The sequence below is a fragment of the Eptatretus burgeri genome, chromosome 16 (assembly GCF_056783735.1).
Source record: "Eptatretus burgeri isolate ZD-2024b chromosome 16, Ebu_testis_v1, whole genome shotgun sequence".
Classification (NCBI taxonomy): Eukaryota; Metazoa; Chordata; class Myxini; order Myxiniformes; family Myxinidae; genus Eptatretus; species Eptatretus burgeri.
The window spans coordinates 3255482-3268257 of record NC_140976.1 but is presented as its reverse complement, the minus strand read 5'-3'; the positions used below and the strand labels follow the sequence as shown (position 1 = coordinate 3268257).

Sequence of the window (12776 nt, the reverse complement as noted above, 5' to 3'; positions counted from 1 at the left end):
AGAGGCAATAGGAGATTTGTGGAAGGGAGAGGGATGGGGTGGAGTACATGGGGTAAACAAGATGGTTCTACAAGGACTTTCAGAAAGGAAAACAGGGAATTTGAAGGAGGTGGTTTTTGGGTGTATTAACAGGGGGAAGAAAACATCAAGATTTTGGATGGTGGTGAACAGTTATTTTGAAGACCTGGAGGGAGGAATGGGATTGAAGAGAGTGTGGGAGTTTGTTCCAGAGGTGTGAAAAAATAGGAGGAATGATAGAGTTTACACTCAGTAAAGAACGAGAAAACAAAATACCAGTAAAAATGCAGCTAAAACGACTGGAAAACTTGTCTTTGAGAAAGTTGGCAGAGACCGTGAAGAGAACCGCCACCGTCACTCAAAGACCGGAACCGGAAGTCATGGTTGCCTTTCGTGGCCAGCATTGCTATGGAGTTAGCCCACAAAAGGTTGTGGCTGATGGTGAGGCCAAGAGGTTCAAGAGACTGAAACCTCTTCCAGTGGATGGTGAAGGAAATAGATAGGTTAGTTTGATTGCCAATCATTCCAGCATGAAAGAGTGTGTGTGAGATTTTTCTGGGACTGAAAGACATGCTCCATTTATCAGAACAGAGTAGAATCATTTCCATATCAGCAGAGAGATGCAGCTGCTGTTTGTCTCACAGAGGGATGTTGTACTGTCCTGTATGATACAATGTGGAGTTGTCTGTGAAATGGAAGAGAGGGTTTCAAGAGCATCAGAGAGGTCATTAATGAAGATGAAGAACAGGACTAGGCCCAAAAAACATGGTCTTGGGGAACTCCAGTCTCAACTCGGAGAGGGCGCCATTGATGGCAAAATGCTGATTGCGTCAGTGGAGGAAATCAGAAATGCAGGAAAAAGAAAACAAAATATTTGACATCTGAAGCAATGATGGATTCCAGGACTTTGCTTGTAATTGGATACAAGTTTACTGGTCCACAGTTGGTGGGGCCTATTTTTGCATCCTTCTTGTAAATTTGAGTGATGTTTGCTGATTACCATTCAGAGAGGAAAAGGCCAAAGGACAGACTGAATATGGCAGATGCAGGGAAAGCAAGAACGACAGAGCAAGATTTGAGAACATGTGCACTCATGCCATCTGAGCCCATCCCTGAAAAAGGGACAAATCTGGGCAGAACTTTCTCTTCCTGCTTGGGTGAGAAATATACAAAGTCCAGTAGACAGCTGAGTATGTGGGGATAATATTGGGACAGAACCAGATGGGTTGGTTAAACGAGGTTAAGAGACACACACAGAGATTTTCCATTCTGCCTTATCTTGTGCAGTCTGCAGTTGCACCATTTGAGGTGGTGGACTAAATAAATGGGGAGCATACACCAGAGACGGACCTGAAAAGGTGCCACCATGACTTGGTAGAAGGCAATTGATTGGAGAGTTCTTCCTTGAGATTTGGATGAATATGTTTTCTGGCTTGGTTCAGGATGGACACACTTGATGTGAGCTTTCTGAAATGAAAGTTACCCTCATTTGGGATAGCTTTCCATGTTGAGAAGGCAAGCTGCTTGACCACAACTACCTCCACACAGGGTTCAGTATCAGTATCGAGACTGTAGAGGATGAATAGGAGAGTCGCACATGGGATGGGAAATGCGACGGTTGAGCAGTACTTGACTAAATATGAATTGCTATTGATGTAAGTATATTCTCTGGTGTTGTCCTTCGACAGACGTGAAAAATGTGCCTGTTCCCGTGGTGCGTCTGGTGTTTGCAGATAAACCTGATATTCTGAAGGTGAGTTTTCCTGACATCTCACCATCAGACATGAAAATCCGCAAACAAGTCTTGAGATACATTACAATTATCTAGTGTGTGTGCGTGCGTGCGATATTTATGGAAATAATGTGACGTATAATATGTATTATCACATATCAATATGTGTGTATATAATCCTTGCTAGTGTGTGTGTGTGTGTGTGTGTGTGTGTGTGTGTGTGTGTGTGTGTGTGTGTGTGTGTGTGTGTTCATTAGTTGCACTACTACTCTGACAGTTGTGGGCCGATTACATCCAGACTTGCTACATAGAATGAGTATGACCCCAACTAATGTATAGGGGTGTTTTTATCTTTGCAGGTGGCCTTGGATGAATTGGGGTTGGGGTGAGGGGGGGATGCAAATTCTCTCTGCAAATGTATATCGTGAGCACCGCTCCAGGTGGGTTAGGGTATTACAAGTCCCCACCCTTTGCAGTGCCGTGTTCCTGTCTCCACGTTTTCTAGTGCAGTGAGGTGTTTTGAATTACACATTTGAATAAGGATAATAATATAACCTCCCTGACCACTCACGTAGGGAGCGGGTGCTTCGAATATAAATGATATGTCACGTATAATATATGTGTATATAATGCACATGTCACATGTAATATACTCTCTGTGCATGTAATATGTACAACAGGCCATGTATAATATGTGTACAATCACACTCGTGCATGTGTAAATCACTGTGTGTGTGTGTGTGTGTGTGTGTGTGTGTGTGTGTGTGTGTGTGTGTGTGTGTGTGTGTGTGTGTGTGTGTGTGTGTGTGTGCACGTACGTACGTACGCGCCACCGCCACTGATCGTCCTCTCCACTTGCGAGTCTCTAAGACTGAACGGAGCCTTCCCCAGTCCTGAAGCCTCCGTCTTCACCCGAGTAAGGAACCACGACTAGTGGACCAAGTCATCTCCTCATCCGTGTGCCATTCAACCGTGCCTTACCTGGTCCTAATGCATCCATCTTTACCCCAACATGGAACCATGACTCATGGACCAAGCAGTCTCCTTATCCATGCTCTGGTTCCCCCTCTGTCCCCAAAGTGGTGATGATGTCAATCGTTGTGACCTCCATTATGGTCTCCCCCGTACGCCCGATCTTCCTTCTTCATGTCGTCTTTCCTCATTCTCATGCTTACTTAATGGGATAGAGTCAGCAAACCAAACAAGCCATAAGGCAGGCCAGGGTGTCAGGCCACATTCCAAACACATGTCAATCAGCACAATTCTGGGCATCCTCCGGGTGGTCCACTTCCCCACAAAAGCTGCTGCCCCCAGCTCGGTTCTCACCCCCGACAAAATAGTTGTATTTGGTGTGGTCTTCAATTCCACGACACTTTGTCCTGGTGGAAGTTGGCAAAAATGGAGTTGTCAAAGCTCAGGTTTTCATTCTCATCAAGATGGGGTTGGCAAAACTCAACAAGCTGCAAGGCCAGGACACGTCACAAATGCATGTTGATCAGCGTGACTCCAGGTGCCTTTTGCATGGTCCTCTGCCTCCCCATTCTTTAGTTCTTCTTTTTTCCCGCTTTTGGAACAAACTCACACACTCTCTTCAATCCCAGTCTTCCCTCCAGGTCTTCAGAACAGCTGTTCACCACCATCGCTTACCTTCCCCCATCCAAAATGATGATCTTTTCTACCCCCATTCATCCACCCCAAACCCACCGACTTCAAATTTCCTGCTTTCCTTCCTGAAAGTCCCTGTAATGCCCATCTTGTTTACCCCGTGTACCCTGCCCCATCCCTCTCCCTTCCACAGATTCCATAATGTCTCTGTTCCCCACTGTTTTGTGCTTCCCTCTCCCACCCCTCTTGTCTCCTGCTCCCCTTGTTATATGTTCTGTATGTTAGCTCTTGTATGAGCCTTGACATTGTATATAAAAAAGAACAAAAACCGTTTTGTTGGAGTGCTTAAGGCACTTGGCGAACGCGCTACAATATTCGCACGTCACTGAATACTACATCGATCGACTTGAATAAAGGTCAGGGTTCACTCGCATGCATTGGCCACATGTTGTTCTGTGGTGCAACAGGTGGTGGTGGCTGGCTTGCTGAAAATATGAAATTTAAATTTCCATTACTTTCCCCCTTTTTGTTCTTCCATTATACGACCTGTCACTTCGGCATCGATAAATACAAATAAAAATTATACGCTTTGCTTTTAAAAGTTTCTTCAACCGTTTCGTGGAGTGCTTGGTGAAGCCACTTGGCACGTGTTCTTCAAGTTTCAATGGCGATACCGCGGTTCTGTCCCGGAGGTGGGAAGGCAAAATAAATAATATGAACACAATGAGAAAAAATATATTTTTTAGTTTTGAAATAATGAGTCGACACACCACGGCGGGAAAGCTGAGAGGTATACATGCTCAATCTGTTTAGCCTGAATTTGAATCCTCATCCAGCTATAAACTGTCATCCCGGTGTTTCTTAGGCAGAGTGATTCACCAATGTATGTGCTGTCTCTCGGATGGATGATAAAATGGGCATCACATCTGCCGGAATCCCTCACCCCTCTCCCTCCCAACCCTACCTCCTCTCTCCCACCCCTCTCCCTCTTTCCAACACTGACCCCTCTCTTTCTCTATCTGACCCCTCCCCTCTTTCCTCTTCCCTCCCTCTCTCTCCAACCCTGTATCTCTCTTCCAACCCCACGCCCCAGTCCCTCACCCCTCTTCCTCTGTTGAGGGGACTAGCATGTACAAATATCAGATTTGGAGTGAGCCAACCAGTGGGGTGCGAAGGTCGCTGCATGTATGAGCATGCATGCATACAGGCAGGCCTTTGCCAGGAAGATAGCATGGGTTTTAAATCCTCTCCAGGTCTCGAAGTGTGTGTGTGTTTGTGTGTTTGTGTGTGTGTGTGTGTGTGTTGTTTCGGCCACAATCACTGGGAAATGATGCATCAATTAGCAATGCCGTTTTTTCTTTTTTATTCCTAAGTACTATATCGGATCACAATGCTTTGTTTTCTGTGTTCATGCTCGATGGGATCATCTGGTCGGACATGAGCTTGACTTCCTTGTTCTCAATTATCACTTTTGGTTCATGATTCCATGACTTTTCTGGGACTGGGACATTGAAGTTTTTGCAGATGTGCCAGTCGATTACCCTACAAACTCTGTTGTTCCTTTGTGTGCATAGTTGTTCTGACATATTGTTGTTTTTTTTTACATCCCAATAAGAGGTGGATCGTGCTTTCTGTTTCTACTTTGCAGGATCTAAACTTGACTCAGTTTGAGTCAGATTGACTCAGTCCTGCCATTTTCTTAAAGCCATTTGTGTCGTGTCCCTGGTCCTGGGTATTTATAATGATTTATTCTCAATCCCAGTTGTGCTGACCTCTTCTTTGCCATTTGAATGAACCTTCTTTGTCTATACCCAATTTGTCCAACTTTTTTTCTTTTTTTTAATCTCTTCCTGCTTTTTTGTCATTTTCCGAGTTGTTGGTGTACACTACCGGCCTGTTGGATCCTACGGAGAGGGATGGGTATGGGACGGTGATGGAAATATGAACCGAAGAACACCCACATTTTCTAGTTTTCACTTGAATTTAAGCAGTTTAATGTTTCAATGGTCTCTGAAATTAAAGCATAGAACCAATAAACAATTGCAGATAAAAAAATAATTCATGGAATCGTTTTGTTGTACAAAATTTAATCTAAATTTTTGACTCATCAAAGTAGCCACCTTTTGCAGATAAAACAGCCGAACATACTCGTGGCATTCATTCTACAATGAATATCAAATATTGTTTGGAAAGTTCTTCCCTACACTTGCAGAAGTTCCCACAATGTGTTGCACTTGTAGGTTGCTTTGCTTTTACCCTTCTGTCCAATTCATCCCAAACCAGCTCGATGGGGTTTAAGTCTGGAGACTGTGCTGGCCATTCCATGATTTGAAGCCTACCGTCTTGTTCTTTTCTTCTCTGGGAGTTCTCACATAGCCTGGAGGTATGTTTTGGGTCGTTATCTTGCTGTAAGATGAACCCCTGACCAACTCGGCATAGAACAGAGGGTATTGCATGGCACTGCAAAATGCTGTGGTAGCCCTTTTGGTTCAGGTTGCCAGTCACTCTGTGCAAATCGCCGACTCTGGATCCAGCAAAAGAGCCCCAGATCATCACGCTTCCTCCTCCATGTTTGCAAGTTGGTGTCACACACTGAGGAACCATCCTTTCGCCTACTCGACGGCATACAAAAACCCTGCGTGATAAACCGAAGATTTCAAATTTTGATTCATCGGTCCATAAGACCTTCTTCCAGTTTTCAGTAGTCCACTGGCGGTGGTTCATGGTCCAGGAAAGCCTCTTTTTCTTATTTTGCCATCTCAGCAATGGCTTTCTTACTGCAACTCGACCTGTCAAACCTGCAGCTCGAAGTCTTCTCTTCACAGTTGAAACTGAGACTTCCTTACCACGACCAGTGTTAAGCTGTGCTTGAAGCTGCTGTCCTGTGATCCGCCGATCACGCAAGGTGTTAACTCTCAGAAACTTGTCTTCTGATTGTGTTGTGGCTTTGGGTCTGCCAGACCTCTTCCAGTTAGTTTCCTCCGGTTTCCAATTGCCTTTTGATGGTGTAGGAAACTGTACTCACTGACACCTTGGCTTCCTTTGCAATTTCTCCAAAGGAAAGACCTACACTTTTAAGGGTTATAATGGTCTGTCTGTCTTCCTTTGTTAATTGTTTTTTTCTCGCCATTATGATCGCAAAATACTACTTCCTGCAGTACAATATTGTCTAAATAATGCTTCAGAGGGTGTCGCAACACAGTCTGTTCCAACACTGCTTTTATGCAGACAGAGGGTTTGCAACGAAACGACAAAAGTTTGGACACCTGTCGGAGTTGTTTGCATCAACTTTCAAGGCTTAATTTACTTCCATTACTGCAGAACAGCTGCAGTTGCTCACCCATTACTTGTTCCCTGAAAAGGGCCTTTTTAACAACTCTGAAATTTACATTATTTTTCAGTTTTTGGTTACCTAAACTTTATTTTTAACCTCCGGCAGTTTACCGCTTAGCTTTGTGCCATTTCAGGTTATTCACTGGACTTGAACTGCTTAAATTTCAGTAAAAACTGGAAAAATGGGGGTTTCCTTAAACTTTTGACCGGTGTTGTATATATGTTGATATTTCACTTTATGTTTTTCTTTCGTCTTTTTATGCCATCTTTTTTATGCCATCTTTGCCATCAATGATTGGGGCTGCATTTGTTGCTGTTTCTGTTTCACATGTGACATCTTCCATTTGCAAATGTCTTTGGAACTTTTTGCTCGTTGTTTTCGGGATACCTTCTCTGGCTTGCTGTCTTTGTTTTTGCATACAAATTGGATTCTGCAGTCTTAAACTTTTCGCATATTCAGCCAGTTCACCAGATGTCATGCTATGAACTTGGTTGAGTTCCATCAGGCTACGACCTCCTTGTCTCAGTGGGTACATTCTCGGGATGCACGAATTTTTGTGGAACATTTTGTGGATGGTGAGGAGTTTCCTTGTTTTTATATCCAGTTTGTTGATTTCTGCTTGTGGCCAGATTATTATTCCGCAGCTGTATTGGAATACTGGTATTGCTCGTCGGTTGATGGTTTTGATTTTGTTTCTTGGAGTGAGATATGTTTTAGATCACCCTTGTTCTACAAATTAATCTTTGGCAATTGTTTTTCACAGGATCAAGAGTGAACACACTCAGCTAACACTTTTCTAGCATAATTTTTTTTTTTTTGTGTACCTTGGTCGAGGCTCGTATGAGAGCAAACACACAACTCACAGCAAGGGGGCATGAGACAAGAGGGGTGGGTGTGGGAGGGACAAAACAGTGGGGAACGGACACATTAGGTGAACTGTGGAAGGGAGAGGGATGGGGATGGGACGGTGAACATGGCGAAGAGAAGATGGACATTACAGGGACTTTCAGGAAGGAAAGCAGGGGAATTGAAGGAAGTGGGCTTGGGTGGATTATCGGGGGTAGAAACGATCGAGGATTTGGATGGGGGAAGACAAGAGGTGGTGGTGAACAGCTGTTTTGAAAGCCTGGAGGGAAGAATGGGAAAGAATAGAGTGAGGAAGTTTATTCCAAAGGCGGGAAAAAAGAGGAATGAAAGAGTGAAGATGAGCAGTGATTTGTGATTTTGGTAGTTTTACCAGAAGGGGGTTGTTGGCGGACCTTGAGTGCCCTGTGGAAATGTGGTGGAGACAAATCGCAGAGAGAGCAGGGGGGGCAAGGCTGGAGAGGAGTCGGTAGAAGACAGAAAGACCACCGACCAACCTGCGGTGATTGAGTGAGAGGCCCAAAGACTCAGCTTCATTGCGGGAGATGCCAATGATCTTAAATTCCCTGGTTTCGACAGCGTGAAGCCGAGAAAGGTGGGAGGCAGGAGCACCAGCCCAGAGGGGAGAGCAGTACTCCATCAGGCTACGGACAAAAGCTTTGTAAGTGGTCAGGAGCTCAAGAGGGCCGAGGAAGGACTTTGCACGACGGAGGATTCCCAGTCGGCGACTGGCTTTTGAGGCGAGGTTGGAAATGTGACTTTCCCAGGAAAGGTCATCGCAGATAGTGAGACCCAGAAGCTTGAAAGAAAAGACTTCTTCCAGAGGATTGTTGAGAAAGTGGATGGGGGGGGGTTTCTAAACGGTCCTTTCGAAGAGACATAGTGAGAGTGTGAGATTTGTCTGGATTGAAAGAAATGTTCCATGTGTTGGACCAGTTTGTGATTTTTTCCAGATCATTAGAGAGTGATGAGATTGCTGCTTGCTGATCTGAGGGATGACAGATGGTACGGTAGATGGTACGATGGTGAAATCTAACAGCTTGACTGTGACAGGAGAGGAAGTCTGTGAGCCATGAGTGGAGATGGCCTTGAATACCATGGGAAGAGAGTTTGGTGAGTAGGGCAGGGTGCCAGACTGTGTCAAAAGCACGTGATATGTCCAGGGATACGGCTCGGATTTCCTGTCTGGCATTGAGGACCTCCATCCATTGATGGGAGAGCAGAAGCAGAATATCCAGGGTAGAGTGACCTTGTCTGAAACCAAATTGATGATTGGAAATCAAGCCATTGGAGAAGAAACCCTGAACCCTGAATTTGAAACCCTGAACACCATCATCGATCTGCGCAAAACATCAGGATATGTGAAATCGATCTCTCTATAAATAGGTCAATCAAGGACCATTTCTATTGCGGATGTTACATTGATCATTAATACTATTCAAGTGGTCTTAGATAACACACAGCTCATAGCCCTTGCCATTTTCCAGGCCTTGATCCAACTCTGGAAAAACCTGATTTCATGCAAGCTGTTTGGCAGATAATTTTGGTCCAAAGTTCTTGGAGCGTGACTCATACTTGTACATAAACTTAATCTTGCACTCATTACAGGAATATACTCGTAGATCTGCTCGAAACACAGAACGTTGATCGTGAAGGTCACGAGTCCGGGTGAAGACAGCATCTTGAAATAATTTTGTTGCAACAAGAAAAGATAAAGCACAGTTGGATTCACTCATGCGATATTTGGTACACACTTGTTTGCATGATTTGTTACCACAGTAAAACAGTTCACATCTCGCATTGTTGTTGCTGTCATATATGTATTAGGTGGGTGGTGGACGGCCTCAGAATGAGTGCTTCTATCATCTGTTGAGTTATGCTGGGAAAAGTTGATTCTTGGCCTTGAGCTTTTTATTTTTTTATCTATTTTTGCACACAATGCCGAGGCTCGTATGAGAGCTAACACACAGAACGTACAACAAGGGGAGCAGGAGACGAGGGGCAGGAGAGGGAAGGGAAAAAAAAGTGTGGAACAGAGACATGAGGAGATCTGTGGAAGGGAGAGAGTTGGGGCAGGGTACACAGGGTAAACAAGATGGACACGACAGGGACTTTTAGATCCTTACACGACAGGGACTTTCAGGAATCAAAGCAGGGTATTTGAAAGAGGTGGGTTTGGGATGGATTCACAGGGTTAAAAAAGATCGTGGTTTTGGATGGGGGGAGAATGGTGATGATGGTGAAGAGATGGTGGTGAACAGCTGTTTTGAAGACCTGGAGGGAAAAGTGGGATTGAATAGAGTGTGGGAGGAAGAGGAAGAGATTGGGACAAGACTCTCTGCAGAGCATTCGTCCTGCTCAAGCAGTTTCCTTGGCGATTGGGCACAATCCTGGATGGGTCGCCACTCCGACACAGAATTCCAGCATGCTGGCACTCATTTTGCCAACCTCGGCAGGATGACACGTCGAGTTAACCCCACCTGGTATTAATTCAACAGCTGAGTGGGATTTGAACTCAGGACCCCAGGAGCCAAAGCCCACCACCCTAACCATTAAGCCAACACCAGGCATTAAGAGTGTGGGAGTTTCTTTCAAAGTCAAGAAAAAAGAGGAATAAAAGAGTGAAGGTGAGCAGTGATTCTTGATTTTGGTAGTTTTACCAGAAAGGGGTTGTTGGCAGACCTTGAGCACGCTGCGGAAATATGGTTGGGAGGGGGAGACATGTTACAGATTGAGCCGGATGGGGTCGAGGCCAGAGAGGAGACTGTAGAAGACAGAAAGACCACCGTCCTGCCTACGGTGAGAGAGTGAAAGACCCTAAGACTCAGCTTCATTGCGGGAGATACCAATGATCCTAAATGCTTTGGTTTCCCCAGCATGAAGCAGAGAAAGGTGAGAGACAGGAGCACCAGCCAAGAGGGGAGAGGAGGACTCCATCTGGCTGCTGACGAAAGCTTTTTATCTGGTCAGGAGCTCAGGTGTGCCAAGGAAGGACTTGGCACGATGGAGGATACCCGGTTGGCGACTGGCTTTGGAGGCCAGCTTGGAAATGTGGCTTTCCTCGGAAAGATCATGGCAGAGAGTGAGGCCCAGAAGCTTGAATGAAAGGACTTCTTCAAGAGGATTGTTATGAAAGTAGGTTGGGGGTGGGGGGAGGGGGTTTCAGATGGTCATTTCGGAGAGACATCGCGAGAGTGTGAGATTTGCCAGGATTGAAGACATGTTCCTCGTGTTGGACCAGCTTGTGATTTTATCCAGATCATTAGAGAGTGATGAGATTGCTGCTTGCTGATCTGAGGGATGACAGATGGTACGGTAGAGGTTGGAGTCATCAGCAAAGAGATAAAGAGGGTTTTCCAGAGAGTCAGAGATATCATTGATGAAAACCAGAAAAAGAACAGGGCCCAGAACACTACCTTGAGGAAGTCTAGCCTGGAAAGGAAGTGGGGATGAGAGAACTCCATTGAGGGCCACATGTTGGGTGCGACAGAAGAGGAAGTCTGCGAGCCATGAGTGGAGAAGGCTTTGGACACGATGAGAAGAGTGTTTGGTGAGCAGGGCAGGGTGCCAGACCGTATCGAAAGCATGTGATATTTCTTGGGAGATCTCTGATTTAATGTCTGGCATGGTGGATCTGGCATCGAGGACATTGAGTATTGATGATCAACATAACTTCCGCAATAGAGATGTTCCTTGATTGACGCAATAGAGACGTTCCTTAATTGACACAATAGAGATGTTCCTTGAGCTGGATTGGTTTTAATTATTCAATCTAGAACGGACTTTATCATATACGTTTTATAATTATCATTCACCATATGATATGAAAAGATCTCCTTCAATGAGCTTCAGTCTCTTGGAAACATGGTCATTGTGTATGTCACTGGCTGCTCATATCTGTTTACAGCCATTGCTTGTGCTTACAATTTCATTATCTCTTGCTTCCTGGTAGAAGATACCCTTCATAACATCAAAATCAATGCCTTTGGATGATGTAATCCAGTTACAATCCAGTTACAATCCAGTTACAGACTCCATCATTGAAAACAGATTTTCGGTATTAAGGCGTTCGGAGACAGTTGGTTAGGCTACGGTACTGCACCCACGTCACACTTCACAGTTATGAAAAAGAAATAGTACACATACTGTTACTCCATCTCATAAGTGCAGTTAAATGTAATTATGATGCTTCTTTGAGCATAGGCTCAGGGGAGGGGGTGCATCTGCATGACACTTTCAGAGCATCACCTTTAATTTTATTGTTCTAAATGAGGTCATGTCTAATTTTCTATTTTAGCAGCCAATTTGATGGACATCTTAAAATTATGCTAATTAGGTCAACTACAAAAATCACAACAATGGTGCCAATCAATTTCTTGCCGTCAAAAACAGCAACATAGACACAAAGATCAACTTCCTTTGACACTTTCGGAGATATAATCATTTTTGACAAAATTCCCTAAAAGCGGCTATTTAGGTGTGGAGTGCTTTTGGGTTACAATGGACCCCATGGCCATCAAGGGCATCATACAGAGCTCTGAGGTATCAATATGAACATTGGATTGCTCAGAGCACTTAATGAGAACTTTTGGCCAATTTTGGTTACTCTACGTCCAATGTTGGGTCATTGAGAAGCCATCAAACTTCGAGCTACTTTCAAAGTGAAAGCCATTTTTGGCGAAAATAAAGTAAACAAGCCGGTAGGCGACATGGCTGCTCGCTCGAGATGGAAAGCTGGCTGATGCGACTTCATGTACATGTTGGCCACATTGTTCACATTTCACCCAAGTTTCATCAAAATCAGACTCTTTCTCTTAGAGATATTCACAATTAACCGTTTCTGAAATGTTCGACATGTACTTGCCCAAAACCTATCTCCTCCTACAAATATTTTTTGTTTGGGCTGCAAATCGGCATGAAGGGAGCTAGATAGATTGCGCACAGAACTGTAAGCTTCGATTTTCCGATTTATTTATTTATTTTTTTCGATTTTTTGACCACTTTAAAGGACCGTTGCTATGCCGTTGCTAGGGCCCGGGGTCCCAGATTCGAAAGCACACGATTCCCAGAAATATTGGTCCTACCTACCAAATTTCATTGGAATCGGTTGAGTTTAGCCCCGAGGCTTGACCAAAGTTTCGCGGACAGACAGACAGATGGAAATATTCAGAATAAGGGTGCTCGAGAGCTTGCAGCCAATAAGGGTGCTCGAGAGCGAGCAGC

The 12776-nt window shown here is 44.6% G+C and overlaps 1 protein-coding gene across 10 annotated transcripts in view; it reads left to right on the top strand.

Moving 5' to 3' along the window:
* LOC147010336 (transient receptor potential cation channel subfamily M member 4-like) overlaps window positions 1-12776 on the top strand; it is a 582375-nt gene that overhangs the window by 422339 nt on the left and 147260 nt on the right. For all 10 annotated transcript variants that reach the window (XR_015052249.1, XR_015052248.1, XM_085858968.1 and 7 more), the window contains one exon: window positions 1707-1771. Coding sequence is in view for 8 of the 10 variants with exons in the window: in XM_085858968.1 (XP_085715094.1) it covers window positions 1707-1771 (65 nt within the window). In the remaining 2 variants the exon portion in view is untranslated. The remainder of the gene's footprint in view (window positions 1-1706; window positions 1772-12776) is intronic.